This window comes from Ochlerotatus camptorhynchus, unplaced genomic scaffold (genome assembly GCF_037179485.1).
Source record: "Ochlerotatus camptorhynchus isolate MF236.1 unplaced genomic scaffold, CSIRO-AGI_Acam_v1.1 ptg000411l, whole genome shotgun sequence".
NCBI classification, from domain to species: domain Eukaryota; kingdom Metazoa; phylum Arthropoda; class Insecta; order Diptera; family Culicidae; genus Ochlerotatus; species Ochlerotatus camptorhynchus.
Window position 1 is genome coordinate 164,052 of NW_027040897.1, and position 22,948 is coordinate 186,999.

General features: G+C 36.4%; 2 protein-coding genes across 5 annotated transcripts in view; both read right to left on the reverse strand.

Moving 5' to 3' along the window:
- LOC135710975 (cytospin-A-like) overlaps positions 1-22,948 on the reverse strand; it is a 73,289-nt gene that overhangs the window by 15,911 nt on the left and 34,430 nt on the right. For all 3 annotated transcript variants that reach the window (XM_065233710.1, XM_065233709.1, XM_065233711.1), the window contains 3 exons: positions 18,255-18,401; positions 18,017-18,193; positions 17,854-17,955 (listed from right to left, as the gene is read on the reverse strand). In XM_065233710.1, coding sequence (XP_065089782.1) covers positions 17,854-17,955; positions 18,017-18,193; positions 18,255-18,383 — 408 coding nt within the window. In that variant the 5' untranslated portion in view covers positions 18,384-18,401. The remainder of the gene's footprint in view (positions 1-17,853; positions 17,956-18,016; positions 18,194-18,254; positions 18,402-22,948) is intronic.
- Positions 953-6,060, reverse strand: spdo (sanpodo). 2 transcript variants are annotated; one of them, XM_065233700.1, is made up of 2 exons: positions 4,421-6,060; positions 953-1,419 (listed from the first exon to the last, which is right to left on the reverse strand). In XM_065233700.1, exons 1-2 carry the CDS (start codon positions 5,949-5,951, stop codon positions 1,217-1,219), a joined length of 1,734 nt encoding a protein of 577 aa, XP_065089772.1. In that variant the 5' UTR covers positions 5,952-6,060; the 3' UTR covers positions 953-1,216. The 2 variants fall into 2 exon arrangements, with proteins under 2 accessions (XP_065089772.1, XP_065089771.1); XM_065233699.1 differs by having other exon boundaries at positions 956-1,431; positions 4,421-6,059.

A 22,948-nucleotide genomic window follows, 5' to 3' on the forward strand; every position in this document is an offset into this window, starting at 1 on the left:
TCAATATGCCAAATGCCCTTCTTCTTCTTCTTCTTCGCATTTCAAGCTTATTGCTTTTCGCATATTAGCTTATTGCGTGCTCTCAACTTAGTGTTCTAGATGCACTTCCACAGTTATTAATTGAGAGCTTCCGATGTCAGTACCAATGCATGAATTTGCATATTGTGTGACAAGTACAATGATACACTATGCCCAGGGAAGTCGAGAAAATTTCCAACCCGAAAGATTCCTTCGACTGGACCGGGAATCGAACCCGCCGCCTCCGGCTTGGTAATACCGTGCCTTTACCGACTAGGCTATCTGAGGCCCCACAAATGCCCTGGCGTTTCCCTTTCAAATGGCATGCAGACATTAAGGTGTTTTGCAAGCATTTTTAAATATATATTAATTTAAATCATCCAAGAATCTGTACAAAAAAGATCTTTTTCTTAAACTGTTCGAGCATCCAGTTAACGAGGGGTTCAGCGATTCAAAATACTACAGAGCGATTTTTCAATATTCACAAATTGAGCTTCGAATAAATACAATAGAAATGATTTTTAAGAACCTCGAACAAAAGAGCCCAGTTTGTAACAAACTGTCTGCTGGGGTTAACCAGCAGCGTAAGCAACATATGAAATATATCATATCATCAAATATATCAAAGAAAGTTCGCTATTTTATCAGAAACCCGTCGTAATAATGGTGTGATATTTATGTATGACAAGTCCAATAAAAAAAAAGCTTCATTTTGACTACTTTACAATTTTCTTACGTCAAACCAATCCCGGTATAGAGCTGAATTATTACTTTCAGATTCTAACCGGACCACACATTATATGAAAAGGATTCAGCTTACTAGCACTAGCTTACTGATCTAGGGTGACAGTGACATTGTAATAAATATATTTTTATCATTCAGAATAATTTATAAAATGTTTGTTTATTTGTGTCTTTTTGGTTATAAATATGTAGGTTACAATCAATCACACTGTTTGCATACTTATCATTTATTGGAGATACAAACGCTTAAGTCATTTTTTGGTTAAAATACACTAGTATTTTCTGTTTTACACAATAAGATGCGTTATTTTGACCAGAAATTAGATGTCAAACTACGGTTGGAATGAGGTACGCTACACAATTATTTGGTTCGTCAGAACGCTGGCAAAAAAAAAGTATCTTTGTTGTTTTTATCTGCTACTCTTAACTAAACTTAAGCGCTGAGGCTTTGTAGCTAGCGTACATCTACGCGATTGTCAGGCGGAGGGGAACGACACCACCGTGACGTAACTATTCCCAAACTAATCAACAGTAATGTGAGCGATGATAATCCTAGTATGATTCCGGTTGTCACATCGTGCAGTGGCGTTCCCGGAAACGGGTGGAGCGTCATCAGGATCAGCTGAGCACAGCAATTCAACAGCGAAAACACAGTCACTAGGATGTAACCTAATTAATGAAAATAATCCCATTGCAAATCCGAGGCTATGTATCATGCAACTTTGCTGTGATGAGAAACCTAGAGTAATATTCGTTACTAGATAACCATGTTGATTTGTGCAAGATATTTGAAATTTCACAAAACATTCGCGAACGAAAGGTACTTTTTTGCTTTTTATAAGATTCGCATCTTACTTCAGCCTTTCTTTGACAATTGTAAAACATAATTTCAATTGTTTATGGGGGTGAACATTTATTTACAATAAGTTGTCATAAAAAAAAAAAAAAATATTATATTCAAAAAGTCCCTTTCAGCTAGTGAACGTTTAGTGTACTTGCTCGGAGACTTGGTTACGCCCTTGTTATTTTACTGGGGAAAATGACAACTCCATCTAGAGAACTTCCTTCTGCATTATTGTATGTTATATTTTGTATGGCGGATCTATCTTATAACCGTTTCGAGCCCCACACGCACATTTGTGTTGCTATTGTTTCGAAAACAGCTTCTGCGTTATTTAAAAATGATAAACAAGTAGAGCAATAGGCAGCAGTTTCTCACAAAAAAAAAATGGAATGTACATCAAATGTAATAGTGGATGTTTTTTACGAGAAATGTAATAGCAGTTCTTACAGCGGACTATAACGTACAAGTAAGTTCATCCAAAATGAATTTATTTCGTACAAAACCTTCATAAGATGAATATCTAGCCCCAGTGCATTCAAGAAAACCAACTTTATTCAAAAATATAGTAAACATAAATTTTACAAAATTACTTAACCGTTATGTGCGTGACGGAATACCCAGTTCCCATTTAAATAACACGGTGTTTAAAAATCTTTTCTGTGCTTCTTTCAATTTGAATTACTCTAAAGTCAACTGATTTGCTTTGAAATTCAGGAGATTTTCAAAAAGTTCACTAAACTCTTATGGAGTTCTCTGAACTTTACATAGAACTTTTGAAAGCATATGGGGAGAGCTCGCTTATTTAAAGCACAGATAAACCGAATTCCGACCCAGAGTGACCCCAACAGACACCGGAATAACTCCGGAACCATGTATTGATCTATTTTTTTTTCCTGACGGATTCAAAAAGTTGAAGATTTCCGACAAAATGCAACTTTTTGTGCAGAAAAAGATTAAGAAATTATGTTTTGAGCTAATTCAATTTAAAAACTTATGCAAATTTAGACGCAGCAAAGGATACAAAATACTCTGGGGAAACCACAATGCAAAACAAACTTTTTTTAGATTTATGGGAGCACTTGTGGCTCAGAGGTTTTAGTGGGATTAAACTGAAGAAGATCAAAACAATTTAATGCTTGAGAGTTTTCCAACTTGCAAAATAAAATCGATTGAGTTCGCTGCACCCACTTTTTGGCAGGTAATTAATGTTTTTGGAAACCAACATAAATACCTACATCAATTTGTCTAGATTTTCACACCACAATGTTTAACTGAATTTAGCTACATGGTTTCTTAGTTTTTATTGTTGTTTTGAGATGCAAAAATGTGTTTTGAAGAAAGTGCTAGATAGTATTTTAAAAGTTTTTTTAATAGTTAATCATTTGAATTCTCAAGAATAGATATGTAAGAGAATAATGATTTCACGGAGAAACTGAAATAATCACTCACTATTTAATGGTAGATTGACAAACATCAGGACCAAAAAGTTGTAGATCGCCATGGGAAGGAACGGGTTAGCTTCAACCTGATTCGCTTTTTACGACGGGGCAAATTTTAACAGTCAGCTGCTGATTTCAAGTTATCGATAATAGAACAGCTGTCGGACGCAGAGATAATCTTCATCATTTGCGTATCATCATCCAACAATTGCGGACGCTCATTGTTCACAAAAGCACTTCCGTCTATTTGAAAATTTGGTACTTTAAATGATTGGAATGAAGTCTACAAATACCTAACTAAAATTGAACCTTTGTCGAATTCAGACTTAGCGGATCCCGTCAAATCCGTGTCAAACACAAAATCTGAGATACAAATGGCATAGCATAGCATATGTGATTGCACAAATCCGTTGGGGTTGGGGTCAACCAATACATTTTGCAGAAAATATCGTGTGTTGTCGTGAAAAAAAACAGTGGTTTTTCACACACATCAACATTTGCAAAACAAGCATCACATTATACACCTGGCCACATCCTTACAATCGCAGAGGATAGAAAGGAAAATTAGTCCAACATTTACTTAAAAAGGTGCAGGAAATCCAAACTACCTTCATAGATGTCTCGGGAGGGAATGTTTGTGTTAATAGGGAGTGGGTTATATTAAGGAATCTCTAATCGGCAATATAAAGTAAAAATTATGTGAAAATGACACAAAATCTGAAAATCTGAGATAAAAATCCGCAAAAATTGAGAAATTTGTGAATTCAGCGTAGTTGTAAAAACCCTCTAAGGTTGATTTAAATGTCTGGCATTTACCTACACGCAAATGTACATTACAAATATTTTAAGATAAGACTTCATATTCATATAACCATTCACATATGTTTGTATCTAGAATCAATTAATATCCATTTTTCCTGAATGTATTCGATTTGCCTCAGCGCATTCTCATTTCTTGATGAACATTCCAATAGGTCCTAACTGCTTTGATCAATTCACTTTATCGAGTTTCTCTTTTGTTAATCACAGCTATGAAAACAGATTTCGAACTATTTTTTCCACATAGTTTGATAAAGGAGGTTCTTATCTAGCGTCCTCAACGTTAAACACAACAGGGAATGTTTTTTCATCTGAGTTATTACCGAAAAAGACAGTCGATTAAGAGAATCGATCAAAGCAGATAGGACTTTTTGAAATGTTCATCTAGATTTTTTTGGAAATTCAACTTTAGAAACTAAAATTTTCAGCAATAACACATTTGAAACTTTCGAATCTTGGACGAGGGGCATCCAATTACAATTTCAAATCATGCAGTCGAACATACTGTAGGCTTCTCATACCTGCCGTGGGGGACACAACGCTTCAGCACACTTACCTGAAATATAATTCCTATTCGGTAGCCAATCACACCGGCGGGACTTGAATCCGAGAATCCCCAGTGCAATCGCAGCGAATCCAGCAAAAATCGATACATCTAGGTAATATTCCCGTCCGACTTTGGATGTGAAATACAAACTGAGTCCGGAATTCATAAATCCACACAAGATTAGCATCAACGAAACGGCTCCGACAGTGGCCGAGGCATGAGCAATTTTATGAAAACTTGCATTCTGCCAGGACTTGTCGATGTGATCGGATGAGGTTGTAGTTTCACCATAAATACTATTACCGGCACCGTTTACATTCAGTCGAGGCGTAATAACAGCTGTCGTCCTGGCAGCTGCCTCCAATTGCTGTTGTTGCTGCTTTTGAGTTAATTCGACGCGTGCCTGATGCATGGAATAAGTTGTTTGCTGTTGCATTTGATGATCGTATTGCAGCTTTTGTGGCTTAAATTCATTACGCTTCGGTGTGCTAGAGACAATTTTTGGAATCATATCGTGTCGTTGGGGGGAATTTTTTGGTGTGAAATCTTGTCGCTTTGGTGTGCTCAGGAGTTCGTGAAGCATTTGCGTTGCTAGTGGATTTCTTTTGGGTGGTGTAGTTGTGGATGTTACAGTTGTTGAAGCCATTGGAGACGTTAGATTTCGACGTGATTTTCTAATACTCTCACGCATGTAATCTTTTTGAGGAAGTGGTGGCGGTGGCGGTTTCTGGATATCTTCTTCCATTTCTTCGTTGAGACACGTTTCGTCATCTTCTGTGGGAATTACCGCGTAACGATGGGCTCTTCCGTTGTGCATTTGGATAATTTCGTGGTTTGGATCTACGAGTTCTTCATTATCTTCGGTTGGAACCACTTCGTATCTTTGGTTACTTTTCTGATCGTACAATATGAATGATTTGCTGCCAAAGTCGGAAGAAAAGGCATTTTGAAGACGATTTTGTGTAGTCAGTTTTGGTGGTGAAGATAGCGGTGGTAGGCTACAGAACTGATCAGACAGATTTACTGTTTCTTCATTTAATTCTGACGTGCTTGAAAATCGATCCAAATTGTCTTGGCTTTTCACAATTCTAGTGGTGGACGCTTTTATTATAGATTGGTCGATTGGTAGCACGGCATATCTTCCTTTGTCGTTCGTTGGTATTTCTTCAACCGGAACCAAAGCGTAGCGTCCACTTTTAGGCTGTTTATTGCCCATTGAACTATCCAACGCCGATGCAACGGATCCATATCGCGTTCCCGATATTGATGAGTTTGAAGAGTACTGATCGATAGAACGAGCACCACCTGGCTTAGGTCCCGGCATTGGTGGCAATGCGTTATTTCTTTCTGATCCATGGCATGCAAAAGAGTTTTGCCTTACTATCGATGAGCTAATCCGGTTGTAAGAGCGCGTTAATTCATTTCTTTGGATTTTTGCTGGCGAATTATAAGCACTTCTTGATCCATCTTGGATTTGCTTCGTCGGAAAGAACTCACTTTGTTGACAAAACGCCGGATTTGTATAATTATGACGCGACATCACTTTTCAATCCGCGAGCACAATCATTAACACGAACAGTAAGTATATCAGTACTACTAAAAGCATCGATATAACTTCTAATAACTCTAGTTTCGAGACGATCTACGATGCACACTAGTCGATGTCTCGAATGCATCTGCGCAACCGTTTCAAACTGAAAATTCAGTCTCCCCCAGACAAATTTTGCGCACAAACACTACAACTATAACGATAGTAACCTTTTCTTCCTCTTTTGACGAGGGGGAAAAGTCCGTTAAAATTCGTCGCTTATGTAGAAAAAAGACACACGGGCGGTTGTTATAAAAGGGAACACATTGCGCGCGCGAGCATAGCACGAGTCACTTAATATTATAAGCAAGGTAAAAGGACGGAAGAACGGAAAACGGAATACGATAAACAGGACAGGATAACGAAGGGTGAAGGGTCTGAGGATGTGTATACATTCATCTGGAAACTCGGCAAAAGGAGACCGAAATGAAAAAGGACACACATTTATAAATCATATATTTAAAGCAACATATCTTTACGGTTTATCTGTGAAGCATGATAACGAATCGAAGTGAAAGAAACACATTTTTTGTGGCACGCGCCACGTAACGAATAGATATTACATGTATGCAAAACTGAATATTTGGATACAGATTTAATTCTACCACGGTTTGACTATATTTTAAGATAAGGCAATGAAAGATTCTCTCTTTCTCCGATTTCCCCGTCTTCGAATTACATCAGCGCACCGTTTAACGTGGCTTCAATATCGCACTATCCAAACAGTGCAGTTTTTACGGGGAAGCTTACCGCTCTAAAGTGGGACGAAATAAAAAATGGAACATGGCTATTTGCAACGAAACTATTGAGTTAGCATTTTGATATCTTCTAAAATGTTCCTTCATTTTTCGAGTGCTTTATTTGAGTAGTGACAATTTTTGATTAAGGAGTGGGGAACATTGTAGATGAAGTCATTTTTTACCTCTCAATTGAACGAAGTTATAGGGTGAAAATGGACTTTAAACTTTATTGATGAGATTTTTAGCCATGGCTAGTTCATCTCCGTGGAGTTCAAACGATCGTACCCCATTAAAAAGTGTTTTTTCTATGACTTTTTTGTCCGAATTTTAATTTGTTCTTTTTTTCAATGTTCTACAAACTTGTAAGTGTTTTAAAAATGCACATTTTTGCAGAAGAGAACAAATCGGTATCACTTCGTTTTAAGGATTTACGTCCTATTTCATATTTTTTATAACTATTTTAAATTAGGTGTATCTTACAGGTTACCAGGTAGGGGTAAGAGGGGCATAGTGAACAGGTGGGGCATTGTGAGCATCCCGTGCACCAGCTTGGACTTCCGGCCGTTCGGAACAAATTTATTGGTGGTAGGTTCAAGATCATAATGATATTGAACCTACTACCAGTTGATTTGTTTCATGCAGTTAGAGATCCAGGGTCAAACTGCGGGATGCTCACTATGCCCCTCCTCCCCCTATTAGCAGCTAATATCAACGTCATTTCATTCAGCAACTTATACCCTACTGTTACATATACAATTCATAGGAGAAAATTGAAAAAAATCGGTCAAAAAAGTTTATGTCAAAAAATACTTTTTAATTTACCGTTTGTACATAAAAAAGTTATTTTTTTTATCTGAGCACCCCCCTTAAAGTTTCACTACTGAAATAAAGTACTCAAAAAATGAAGAAAAAGCTACACTCAATAACTAAACTAGTTTCGTTACAAATAACCAAGTCCCACTGTGCGCCATGGTAACAAGTTAGACTCAAAATCGCAAAAAATTACCATTTGGTTGTTTATGCGTTCGACTTTATTTCATAAAGCGATAGAACAATTATTTCTACATGTTAATTTTCTTAGACATCTAAGGAAAAACATATTTTAATATCTTTTACCAATTTCTTTAGAAAAATCAAACCGAGCCAGAATATTTTATTTAAGCGGTGAGCTTTCCTTTACTCATGTCGCAGGCCAACAACAACAAAAAGTGTGGAAAATTTGTGCAGTCCAGTGATGTGTTACACTGATAAAAAATAGTGTAGTATAATGCGTATCATTTATATGTGTTCACTTGCATCATGTATAGGAACATTTCTAGAAGAATTCGGAGGACTTTATGGTTAACTTCACCTTCCAATGAGAAGGGGGTAGAGTGCTACTTCGTCGTAATCGCCGTAAGGCGCGGGTTGTGCTTAGTAGGACGGAAATTAGATCAAAACCCCTACCTGTAAATTTTCTACCTTCTTCGACTATTATTCCTCTTCCATCCTTGTTTGGACCCAGGTAATCCTGATTGGATATCGAATTGAAAAAATCCTCTTTAATCTTTCAGATTCTTATAGTAATCTGCTTGGAAGTCGATTTGGATAAAAGTTTTACTGCCGCCATGGCGCCTAAGCGCAAAAGAAAAGGGAAATCTCTTGATCCCCCTTCTGATGAAATTAGTTTGAGTAATCAATTTGATTTGCTCACGGATGGATTCATCATCCAGGAAAAATTCTAGTAAACTTTCCCTATTGTGATAACCACTATCGATTTCCATGCTCTTCGCAAGGAACTTTTGAACTTTTTTAACAGATGTTTCCATTTGGCATACTTTCCTGATAAATGGAAAAATACAAAAATTGTTCCAATTTTAAAGCACATTGGCGTCATGTAGTGAGAGAACGTTTAGCTAAATTGTCAACTAAAGAAGGCCATAGCCTCCAAAACAAACTTCACACACGGCCAAGGCAAATTTACCCCTTTCTAGATGGACAGGATTTTGAGATACAACATAACATGTTCAGGAAGTTTAAACGTTCACTACCGCCACGTACTGTGGGAATACCAAGCTCTACCAACATCCAGAAAGCCTTGATTTCACGAACAAATTTGTCGAAGACAGCATCTTTCTAGATGGTCTGGATTTCAAGATATTACATTTACATTTACAGAATAGATTTCCTGCAAAACGATAGAGCACTGGCGAACCAAATTTTTAGCGATGAAAGCACCTCTGTGGCCAAAAAGACTACCAATGTATTTGTTTAACGTCACGAGGGGTGAACCAAATGAAAATTTGTTTAATATTTCAAATGGATGTAATTCAACATATTATTTTATTTGATGACAACAGTGATATGTCAGACAAATTTTAAAGTAATATACACAATGTAATTAATGAAAATAATGTGACTCTTACTTTTGTAATAAGTGCTATATTCGCACCCCTCGATTGTAATTGAATGATTGTTGCTGACCTTTTTCAACGCTAGATGGTGCGTGAAGCAATATTTTGCGGGTCGCCATTGTAATATTCGGAAAAGGCATGAATGTATCATATTGTTAATATGATAGGGGAAATGTAGGTAATGTCAGCCTACATGTCCCTAATTTGGGCCCATCGCTAAATGTCTGCTATTTATAAATTTTATCTAGATGAACGCGTCATTAGGACGGTACTAATGGATATTTTTGGTCGCTATTGAAAATTTAGTCGATTGATGAAATTCTGTATGGGCCCAAATTAGAGACATGTAGGCCGACATTACCTACATTTCCCCTATATTTGGTTTTCCCCAAACCCAGTCATCATAAACGAATACCACTTGGTTGCACATTAATCTGCTTGAACCTGAAAAGATATAAAACAGCGCTGCTTTCCTGCCTCTTCTTATTACCGCTTCGGACGGCGTGGCATCAAAATGACAGCAAATTGAATTCAAGTTTTGATATCAACATCAAACTGAAATCATAATTTGATTTCAGGTTACGCAATTGAGCAGTTCCACATAGATTCTCAAATCGTTTCGGATCGACCTTTTACGATTATGATGAACCTTTGCACAGTTGTTTGTTATTGCCTAACATGCCATTTTACATATATGGTTCCCTAGTTTGCACCCGACTAACACTTGAAAAGTGCTTCTGCAAAAATGATACGCATCAATAGAAAAATATATATCTCGTAAACGATTTGTTTGATCGAGATGGTGTCTTAGAAGAAGTTGCGGACAAGTATTGTGCCTTCCAAGAAAAAATATACACTGTAAAAAGTTATATTTTTTTTTACAAAAAAATTAAAATTATAAAAAAATTAAAATTACTCAAATTGCATATTTTTTTAAATTATTTTTTTATATTTATTGTGTAGTTTAGATAAAGTAATACCTACTGACATTGTGCATTTGTTGGGCAAATGATAAACAAAAAAGTTATGAATTGTTGAAAAAATAAGTATTTTCCAAAATACTACCAATAGTTATCGAATATCTTTAAAATAGTGTTAATATTAAAACACATTAAATTTACAACAAAAAAGCTCATAATACCGAGTCGACCGAGGCACACCAGCTACGAGGTTATTGACCCAATAGGCGTTGGGTCAAACAATTGATCCTCTCCAGTCTGCTGTCGCCTCAGTGTAGAAGGTATATCGTGTCGCTGTTGTTTTGTTTTCGTTAGTATGGCATCTCCCTTATTTCCTGGTCCAACATTAGGCTGTTGCATAATTAATATATACATTTTAATTTTTTTATTTTATTTTATTTTCTTGAGTTTCTTTTTTTTTAGTATTAATCTTTAGTAGAGTGAAACTATTTTTTTTTCATTTTTTTTACATGCATTTATTATTATTATTTGTTTCTTTTTATTTTGATATTATTTGAAATTACTGTAATTATTTGTAAAATATTTACCAAAACACCATTGCGGCGATATTTAACCGCATTGGATGAAAATGATAAAGGCGGGGGATGGTCGCTTTCCACCTCAGACGACGAAACTTTTAAGTCTCTCTCACACGAAAGTCTCCACTTGTTGAAATGGATACCCTTTACGTTCCAGTTGACTCGCTATTCAGCCTAATAATACATTGCAACTGTTGGAGTGAAATGTAACTATCTAAAATGACAGTACACATTCCCTCCTAGACTCCGGTTGGCACTCCACTCCATTGTCCAGTTACAACTTCAATGATGCCCTGATGCTCCCTCCCGTCCCAGTATTTATTGTAATTTACATTATAAATTTATATATAATCATGTGATATATAATGTATATAAAATATGTAGTAAAATGAAAAATATAATAAAAAATAAAGATGTTTTACAAAATACAAATAACCTAGATTGTTGGGTCCTATACACACACTTTTTGTTTTATGTGCCATGAAATGACATAATTCATCATTGTATGTTTTGAAAATATAATACTAAAGTATTGAATCAATAGACCGATAATTGAGGTTATGTGGACATGAGACATTATATTTAAATGGATACTACCAGGATACTACCAAACTGACCATCAAACGCACTGCCCACAAAAGCAGACACGTCCCCTCGAAAATGCAATCGAGAAATGTACAAGAACAATCCTCAACTGGAACGTACTCACCAAATCAATATATCCGGGAGCGCATTCCCGATGTCGTCGAACGGCAAAAAAAAAGGAACTCGGTGAGCAAATTTGTGATACGGAATTTTCACTGAAAACAACCACGAATTTCACCACACCCAACTGCGAAACATGTTCAGAAGCACTTTTGGTACACTTTCGATATCAATTACTTTCGAAAAAACTTTATTTTTTTTTGCAAATCGTTGATTTCACGTAGAAGTAATATTAAAAACATATAGTCAAAGTACTAATTTATTTTTTATTTTTACAAAAATAGTTGCAAGTGTACCAACATCAACACCGATCGTGCCAACTCTTTCACGCACCTTGCAGCGCGTACATAAACTGAAATTAAAATTTTCACTCGCGATACCACAAATTTCTGGTCCGGGAGAAACAATCAAACCACGCAGCGCCAAATCTTCTGATGCTTGCAATTTTGCAAACATGATGAATCATGTTTCTTTCTCGATTCTAAAACTTCTCGGAAAGCGAGAAAACCACCACTCACACACGTATAACCGTCCGGGAGGCAGAGTGCCAGCGCTAATTCGGCAAATGCAGCCGAAAACTATAAAAGCGAACGCACGCACAAAACAGAGAACAAACACAACCGTATCCAAAGGGGTTCCGGGCGCGACTGTTACCAGGTGAATGTTTGTCATTGACGAAAAAATGAATGATTTTTACGAAGGTTTTTTTTAGAACCAATTCTTCCACTGAAAAATTAGCAGCACTGATCCTCAATCGGAAATGGAACATTTCTACGACGGCATCAAACAGAAGTGTTTCTTGTGCAAGATGGAGGGGCACCGAATAATTTCCTACCCTAAGCGGAAGATCCAGAAGCAGCCGGAAAACGTAAACAGAAACAGGATGAAAAACACAATACGTGGTCTGATGAGTAGTGACAAGGAAGAGGTGCATTGTAAAAAGAAAACAAGCGATGCCAAGAAACAGTAGCCACCGATATCCAGTTGTCCAAGATACCTGCGAGTTTGCTGTGGACGTAGACGGAGACGGAAAGTATAAAGGAACATCGGTTGAATGAATTGTGGAGTGTGGACAACTTAGGAGGGAGGGAGGTAGTATGGAAAAGTCCACAGAGAGACATTTTTCTCATTCATCTTCAAGATGGGTGTTTAAGGTATAATTTGGTGCAATAAAATCACTGAAAAAGCGCATAAGGTTTGTAGAACTTTAGAAACTATTTTCAAATTATTTTCAAAAGGACTGACAAAATCTGTTCATTACTGTATATTGAATAAAATGATACACGCCAACAAAAATAAATGCACATGATTCGGGTTTCCCCGGGTAAATGAGCATAATCTGCCTTGAGCCAAAATCTATCACGCGATATATCAAAAAATAACATAAAAAATCATTAATAAGATCATTGACGATTGTATCTAGTGCCTAGTACCATATGAATCAGTCCCGGAAGAATTCCGACTGCCCTTGGGGAAGTGTACAGAATCTGGCGATCATTTATGAAGAGGGTTATCTTATAATAAATTCTAATGTTAAGATACCAACAATTTTCATAAAATTCGAGATATGATGGAGGTGCCTCCAGCGAAGTAAATACGGTTGGGGTTTGTTTTTTTTTTGCAGCTATGCAGGTTTTGTTTTTGACAAATGGATCTAAAGTTTGCTTGAATAAGTTCAGTGTTGTTAGATGGTAGACCTGAGAAACTTTTATAAGAAGCCTGGATAACTTTATAAACAGGTTCAGGAGACTTCATGGCAGATCAAGTGGGTTTGCTTGAGAATATACAACACTTCAAAGCTGGGCCTAAAGAGTTTTAAGGACGATTCTGAAAACTTTAAATCCTACTAAAAAGACTAAAAGTATACTTCTATCAGGATCGGTGCACTTTTTGTGTTTTCTGGAGAACTTCCAAAGCGAAATGCCAGGAACTTCAAGTGCACTTCAACTGCAAGACTGAAGAGCTGCTGTTTCGATTATCATTAATTTCCACTAGTGGGCTAGAGTTGGTTCCTACATATTACTGCTTAGAAGATTTTATAAGTGGCTTTGCAGAACATCGGAGGTTGTTCCAGAGTGTCAGGGAAGGTAGGGATGACTTTTGAAGCAAATTAAATCAGGTTTTGACAAAATATCCTACGAGTTTTAAAGATACGAAGCTTTCAAGACGGTCCTGATGAACTTTGAAGCTGTATGTCTACGCTTTATAATTTTCATAACCTTTCTGAAGAATATAAGGAGCTCAATAATTGATATTTTTCCCCCGTTTTTGAAAACGTTCAAGTGTCTATGCCGAAAAGATTAGTCTATGGAGACCAAATAAACACCGGGCTATCAAAATCAGCTCACATAATCTTCTTAATTTTTTTGTGAATAAGTGTCAGTCCCTGACACTCGTCCCTACCGTAGTCTTTGTTAATGTCATTTCTCTTAAATCATTCACAATACATGGGACTGTTGTGCGAACAGTGGCAGAATAGTACATGCTTTACACGATAAGTCACCAATCAGGAAACATCAGAACACATTCGACTCCGTTAAGTTTTATAAAGACACGGAAGTCTTACCAAATTAAACGAATTGAAAAAAACAAAGAAGCTGCAAATTACTGATACGACTCACGAGTCAAGAAGATGAAACATGGGCTTAGTCAGATTTCAAAATACAGGGAGGCGATTATTTTACCATGGCCCCTTATATTTTAATAAAGTGTGTAACATAATTTAGAAGGTTTTTTCAAAGCCTTTTCTTTATATTTTTGTGCCTGAGATCTGTTAGATTCTGGCCACTTTTTTCGGAGCATCTGGAATATAAATCTGGTGTCTTACGAGATGAAGAAATGAAGTAATATACGGTGCGCAGAGTCCTGTGTTCAGTCATTTGAAGGAAAATTCGTGTACCCAACGATGCAAAAAAATATCATTACTACCGTGTGGTGCCCGAATGCGGAAAAATATAAAACCTTCAAAACAAAGCTGCTAAAATTGGTTTTTTAACATATTATTAGGTACATGAAATCTGCATGAACTTTTATTTTATTTTATCTTTTCAGGCTATTTAACGCATTTTATTTTGATTCAGAAACTCGTAATTTTGTTCGACAATCATCAGTGCATATTAGAGCAGATTATTAAATATGATCAGATTGCTATTATTTGCAACAATTTTATCTAACATCTCACTTTCCGGAAGGTGCATCAACATATTTGGTAATCGCAAAATTGAACATATTTGTAGCTCTGTGGTAAAGGTTTCAGTTTAATTGATGATAAGAAAACCATTTAGTTTGAAAATAGGCATACGCCCTCCACATGCATCGGCATGTGACATCCACCATATATAAGTGCTGAAAAATTAAAACCACTTTTAAACATCAAGGTTTATATTGTTAGCTTTGTTTGAATCATATTGAACAGATCAGTAATATTTTTGCAAATTTGTTTTATCGTCATGCCGCGGACACACTTGGATGACAAACTATGAGCATGAGCCTTTTTTTTCGGTAATCACAATGGCAGCAACTTGCTAAAACTCTACACTGGACCCCTTTTATTCATAAATTTTGCTTCTATGAACCTTTATTTTAAATCAACACACAGACGTTCCTAGGCTATGGTGCCCGTTTGGTCACTGTTGTTTTTGTGCTGATCCAAATAGTTTTGATAATATTATTGCGCATTCTTGTTTTTTTTTAAAAGGTTGATTTTTGTCCCAGTCTTGTCTTCTGTCGTCACTTATTTTGTCATTTTGTCTTGTGTATTAACCCCCACTTGTCTTGTTTATTGTGTCAACTTGTGTCTATTGTCCTTCCCCATCTGTTACTCTGTCATGACTAATTTTATTGATATATAAAAATAGTAATATCAATTACAGGATAATATGGTTATTTCTCGATTACTTTTTCAAAGGGAAGCATCAGCTCCAGCAAACAATGCATCCGAAGCTTGTTGCACGCTTATCAACACCACCAGCAGGTAGAGGAAAATTTCCCCTATCTGATGATAGTGCCAGCCCGCGTGGGCGAGCCACCAGTTAAGCCAAATCGACGACCAAACGCACCGCCTACAAAAGCCGATACGCTCCCTTGAAAAAGTTATCAATTTGATGTTTGAAAATTTGCTCAAAAGGGCTTTGTTGACACATCATACCTTACCGAAAACTAAAGCACAACAAACCTAATTCTTATTTCAAACCTATCAACATATTTAACACATCTTTCCTAAAACTTCACTTGTTCGTAAGCGCCTGGTTGAAGATATGACTTTCGCTATTGACATTGTCTGTAATTAACAAATACACTAAATAGGAAGATTTATTATACAACTCCATAGGCTAGTCGCTTCCCTAAGCGGATCCCACGCGTCCTATCTCTTATGTTAATTAACTTTCTGAATTGTATAATTGAAGTTTATTTAATAAATAACTGAAATCTCTAATCTACCTACACAGTCATAACCCATGCTTTTAAACTACAATTTAACGTGTTTCAAGTACTTCTGGCTTTTACATATATTAATTATATCTTTGTTCGTCCCAGATGACACCTTCAAGTGACTAAAATGCTTCACTTTGAAGTTAGTTTCCAAGCTAATTTTAAATTGTATATTGTATAGGGTAAATGTTCCAATTACGCTCTCACGTTTCCACTATGTGGCAGCACAAAAATACATATGGGTATGTCACAATAGAAGCACACCGCAGTGGAAATCCCGAGCCATAGTTCAAACACTTATCCCAAATCAAAATGAAGCATATATAAAATTAGTTACAATACCATGTACAAAAATGATGTTTAACATTGTTTCCTGAGTAATACTTCAATGAAAACAACAATGAAAGCTTGTCACGCAAATAGAAGGAGCACTGCTGGGCACTTTCTGAAATATTTCAATAGTATAATTCCCTTGCAAACCCAAATGAATCTATCTGCGTAAAAATAAATAAAATAAGAGTGATTTGCGACAAAACCCGCCAGCATCACACCCAACGTCAGTGCCTATACGTAAGCGTACTACGACGCGGCTCTCAATTAAAGGAGCAACAAGTGTGATACTATCACTGCTAGACTAGATCTTTGGTTCTCTCATGCAGTGGTTTATCAGAGAGGGGAAGCTTAGTAATCCCCATTGCCTGCTCATGACGCCATTCTATCGCGGCATAAGCCGCAACGTCGACGATAAACCTACCGTCTCCAACACTCCACTAGCATGAAATTAAGCCCGCCCACCAACAGCAAGGTGCAAAAACTAGCCAACGGGAGGGTATGAGCATGAGCATTATTTGTATAATAATTATGACCACTATACAAGAACTATACACAAACTGTACAAGTGTGACATATATTTTTTTAACAATTAATTTAATGGATTTACGTTACATTGTCATCTCACGGTAGGGTACTATAAAAACGTGTTTGGGCAAAAGTATATTCTAGACTTTAACTTAGGAGACCTCGAGAAAGCCAAATATGGTTATATTCTTGTGATCAAGAAAAATCATTTCCAGTTTGTCGCACAGTTTATCTAATGCATCATAATCATAGTTTCTATTAGGAATGCACATAATATTTTTCCAATATCAAAAATAATGATTTTTATCTGAATATCACATAACATAAGAAATTCTATGTGAGTAATCATATAGATTTCATTGGACACATAACGTTCATGTGATTTAGTGGTGCAATTTCCAATTATGGAATCACATGAAAGTTATGTGATTTATTTTATGAGTGTACAAACTTAGTTTATTTCTCAGCAAACATGGAGTTATTTGCTGAGATTCAGCAAAGCATTTTCAGAGACTCAGCAACCAAACGTCACTTTTGCTGAGATCTCAGTAAAACAGATTGCAGATTGCCGACCAATCGGCTGTGCAAATCTCGGCAAAACAAATTAACTGTGTACCCGAGCAAAGTCCAAAATGACAGCAAATTGAAATCAAGTTTTGATATCAACATCAAACTGAAATCATAATTTGATTTTAGTTTACGCAATCGACACATTTAGATACCTAATTTTGTTTTCATTTGGTCTTCAAAAGTATGTTGTTGCGGGTTTGTTTTCATTGCCTTAGCATAACATCAAATTGAATACTTGTTTTGTTATCAACAGGAAAAATGGATATCAAATTTAGTTTTCAGTTTGTTCTCACTGATAGCAGAAATAGTTTTCAATGTGATGTCACAGGAAGATTTGTTCACTCTCAGTTTTGATATTTTAACCGTTAAAACTACCAAAACGACAGCAACCTGAGTAATCATTATCAGCGAAATCACAACTTAAAATTTAGATTTCAATTTTATCTCAGACTTTGCTCGGGTAGGTCATACTTATTATACATTTGGAATATCGTCCAATGTTGCTTTGGGGACGAATGAGGCACTTTTATTATTGAAACTTTTTTTAACCATTACGACAATTCGTCTTATCTTGAGACACTGATATTTATAGATTTTAACGAATTTCAATAAGTTCTCCACATTTTGTAGTACAAACAAGCAAGAAGACAAAAACATACCTGTGTTATTTTATCCTGCAGGCAGGCAACAGCAATCTCACTACTTGATGACTGCTTATCCCAGTCTGGTGTAACACATGGAGTGCCTTCCATATCCATGTTCTGAAATATCAAAGATTCGGAAATATTAAGAATGTTTAAATGTAGTAAACAAATCACTTACATTTGGTAAAGCTATGGATGCCGGGGCTGAGCTGTGAAGCCTTTGAGAATCTCTTATGATTTGCTGCTTTTCGGAGTCCGATAAAGGCGATTGCACGACACTTTTGAGACGGTCCCTGAGAATTTCGTTTTCATCGAGCAATCGATGTAGTTCACAGTTACTCATTTCCTGGGTTGTCTGTAATCAAAATTATAATGAATGATTTTTTCTCACTTGCAAAGATTTGCAAGTCTGTTACTTGTAGCTTCATGATTTCATCACGCAGAGCATGAACTTCCTTCTGGTAAACTGACATCTCGATTACTTTTTCCTCTAAAGCAGCATTATCCTGCCTTAGTTTATCCAAATGATTTTGGAATTCCTGCATTCTGTTGCCTTGAAGATCCTGTAACAATGATAAAAATGATGTTTTACTAGGTGTAATTTGATACTTTTAAATAGATTCTTAGTGTGGTGTAAAACCACTACCCGCATTATCTAAGTAATATTAACTGTATAGGCAGCTTTAAACTGCCCCGTAACGTGGGTAGATCACCTTTTCGTGGTACGTTACGGGATGTAAGATCTACCACCGATTATTAGTCCTGACTACTTCAAACTAGAGGAACAGGATTTTTCAGTAATCAAAGGAACACATCTTAGTCCTTGTTACTTTTTATGCCTTGTTGATAGTGACAAGACTCGGCTTTTTCCACCGAGGATGATCTTGAAACAAGGAAAAAATGAGTTAGTCTTCATCTATGTGATTCCTAACCTTCTATTCGTTGTTCCCTAGTTTGAAGTGGTTAAGACTAGGGTTCCAAGCGGTCATTATCGATTCCAAGCGGTTATTCCTTAATTTTGTTGCTAAAGAATCCAATTTTGACTGACAAAGGGGCGCGCCTTTGGAGAGTGTTTCAACACTCCGAAGGGTATAAATAGCGGGACCTTTCAATTAGAGTCGGATTCTTGCGATAAATACGAGAATGACAACTGTAAAAAAAAATCGAATGCTTCATAATTTCTCAATAGTGATGGAGTAATGCGACATGCACTAAACTTAGGACACGGGATATACTACAATAGCTCAAATTACTGGTCACAGTGGTGTTAGATCCCGAACAGAGGAAAAAAAAATAAAGGATTGTGTCCTATACACGACCGCAGTATGACGTAGAACCACGCAAAATTGATGTATGTCATGCATTTTTGACTATTATACTTTATCTTAAATTTTTCAAGTATTTCAATGTTTCGGTTATGGTTCACTTTTTTTTTCCTTAATTTGTTTTCCGTGCTGAGCACCAATGCTACCGACGCCAGGGAGGCAGCTTCCTCACCTGGACCCATCAACTAATGAACCGGTTTGGCACATATAACTTTTCCGCGTTTCGGTTTAGTGAAACGGGACCCAAGGCTCATTCCTAATTGTGAAAGTGTCCACCTTTTGCCGCTGACTTGGTCCTGCTTGGTACAATATGTAAAAAAAGGCTGGACTTCGGATGTTAATCTAATTGCATATATAGAGGTACCGAGTGTATCCCATTTGGCATAAATACGTTGGGCATACGAACGTTAGGCATAATGGACGTTAGGCATAATGGACATTAGGCATAATATACGTTAGGCATAATGGACGTTAGGCATAAAATACCTTGCTGCTGTGCAACTCTAGAAACCTGTTTCGAGCATGGTGAACAATGCTTAAATTAGGCTAAGCGTTGAATAAAAAATTATACAAGTTAAACAACCATAGTTTGGAATCCATTATTTATCATATCATAAGTGACGTAGCTACATATTTACTTAGATCCAAGATTAGTAGCGATAGTGGTTGAGTAATCTGACAATGAAAACTCAGCATAGTTTTGAACTATCAATGTTCGTGAAATCAATCGCATCTAGAAATAAAAAAATTACACATTTGTTGTAATATATTCTTACATGCATATTGCAATTGTCAAAGAAGAAAAGGTTTTCTTCAAAGAACAGCTCATGAAATAAAGAATGGTGAATTCTGTGATTTTCCATTCAATAACAAAAAAACAGCTAAGGTTGAATAAAATATGATGCCAAAGAACAGCTCATGAAATGAAGAATGGTGAATTCTGTGGTTTTTTTATTCAATAAAAAAAAACATACCTGCTGCTTCCAGGATTTCCTGCCATACATTTCGATACAACGATTCTGTTTTTGTTGTCATCAGAATGAAAACTAGCTGATGGGAGGGAGCGATACTTCCATGAACAGTGATGAGTTGCCGAAACAAACAAGGAACTGTGGCAAACGTACCATCTGTAACCCAATATTTTGCCTGTCCAAGACGTCGCAAGTTCTCATGAGTTCCAAAAAATAAGGCTCTTTCATTATTGTCACCGAAGTCAGCAATCAATAGACGGTTCCCATTATCATCCTTCTGGAATTCATCGGGTAGATTATACCTAACGTCCATTATGCCTAACGTCCGTATGCCTAACGACGTGTACCCGAGGTACCAGATATGTTTTACAGTCAGTTGTTGGTAGTTCACCAACAGAATAGAATGTATGCCTTTTTTAAGCAAATTTTTTCTTAAATTTGAAAGTTTTGCGGGTAACCGGGTAAAAAATTAACGGAATTTAACTTTTGCTCTTACTTATGATTGTAATTTGCTTATAATTTATTTCCCGGAATAAAGTGATAAGTCCATGTCTTTTTCGGGTTGTCGTTTAAGGCGGGGGAGGGGAGGGGTTGTTTTGCATGTATAAATTTTCCAAGTTCCTCATTTCCTCATTGTGATAGGTGGTCACGCCATGATCCACCTCAATCCGCTGACTTGCTCCTGCTTGATGCAGGACCAAGTGCCACGTCGTCCGAAGCGGTAATGAGCAGAGGCATGACAGCAGCGCTGTTTTATATCTTTTCAGATTCAAGCAGAACGATGTACAACCAAATGGTACTCGATTATGACGACTGGGTTAGGAAAAATCGTTTATTTCATGAAAATAGAGAAAAAATTATCATTTCTACATTTTTCAAATATTTTTCGTGGAAAATTGAAAACAATATTTATTTCAGCAGAATCGTAATGTAATATCCTATCGATTGGCGTAGTTGGATTTTATTTTCATCTATAAATTACAAAGTTACAAGCGTTCAAAACCTAACACTATTTCACCACACATTTTTTTGATTTGCACCCCAGTATAGTCGACAAAGACGTAGTTCTACGTCAAAAAAACTAGAGCAAATCAAGGTGAAATAGCACCAAAAACCAAATTTTAGATTATACCTCTCCGAACTCCATAAAATTTTGCATCAATATTCGCTATAGCCAATATATCTAATTTGTATTGGAGTTCAGCCATTCTGAATCGCGACTATTTTTTAAGAATGGTGCATTCGATATTTTTCAATAACTTCATAGCACGGAAACGGCTCTTCTAATCGAAATGATGTCTGAGACAACGTTGTAGGAAAGTGAGTATACTAATAGACTACGTTAAAATTATTCTAACAAAAACAACGTGACGTATTGATGAGTAGCCACAAAAAAGGATAAAATCTCCTTAGGTTTAATTATCGCACGTTCACAATCTTCCATCAATTTCATCCAATAAGAAAATTCCATGCTCGATTGTCTCCGGCAAATGACAATTCAAATTAGCTCCCGTCATTGTATTCGCCACACGCTCAGAATTTATTTTCGTGTTCGGTAAGTTTCTCTCTCTCTCTCTCTCTCTCTCTCTCTCTCTCTCTCTCTCTTTCTCCCTTGAATATTTTAAAAATGTTTATACAACACTAGAAGTACGAAGAGTTGACATTGAAATACAATTAAAACACAAAGCAATTAGAGTTAACCATTTTTTTATTCGCTTCCAAAACACCGCTCATTTTGTGATTAGGGGCTGTCCATAAACTATGTAGACAGTTTAGGGGGGGGGGGGGGGGGTTGACAATTATCCACGGCCCATACAAATTTTAATTTTTTTTGTATGGACAATTGTCTACGCAGGGGGCGGGGGGGGGGTCAAGAATCCCAAAAAACTGTCTACGTAGTTTATGAACAGGCCCTTATTTGGCGCGGCTACTCTTGGGTTAATTAGGGTGCACCTAAAATAATCAGTTTTTTTTCATTTAAATTTTGTGTATCAAATTTTCGAAAACGATCTTCAAAGAGTTATAGGAAAAAAAATATGGCGCACATTTCTACTGAACAAAGTATTTGGGTACAACTTAATGTTCAAAAGTTATGGGTGCACGCAGAAAAATAGATTTTTGTTTCAGGGCCTAATGTATTTTGTTATTGATTCAACCATATTGTACCTATCACTATTTCAACAAAACATATTTTTGAATCTACAAAATGGGTTTTAGAATCAACAAATAGATTATTGACTCTACAACCGGTTTGTTGATTCAAAAATATTTTTCTTTGAATTAACCGAATAATATATTTGAATCAATACCAAAAATATCAGGCGTAACATTTGATAACGGCACAAAAGCTTTTGTAAACAAACATTGTAAGGCCCTTTGCACCTTTCCGAAAGTGGTATTGGTTTGAGCAGGCGTGCTTTGGTTCACGTGCAAATGACCTTACAAAGTTTGTTTACAAAAGATTTTGTGCCATTATCACATGTAACGCCTGATATGACCAAAACCTGCGCAAAAATATATCCATTTGAATTTAAAAATCATTTCTCTTCGTGCACATGTAGTCTTCAATGTTAATAGCCGTAATTAACCCTCTATGGCGATCTAAAAAGCAGAACTGTAACTTGACCTCTGGACGATCGAATTTTAGGATGGGGTTTATACATTTTTCATGACCAATGTTTCATCACGTAATATGAAAGTAGATGCCAATTTTTAGTGGATAACGTTGTTATCTTAAAATTGACGAAAATCCATATGGGACTGATATCCGATATACTTCCCATAAAAGCATATCAATCCCATCTGAAAAAAGAG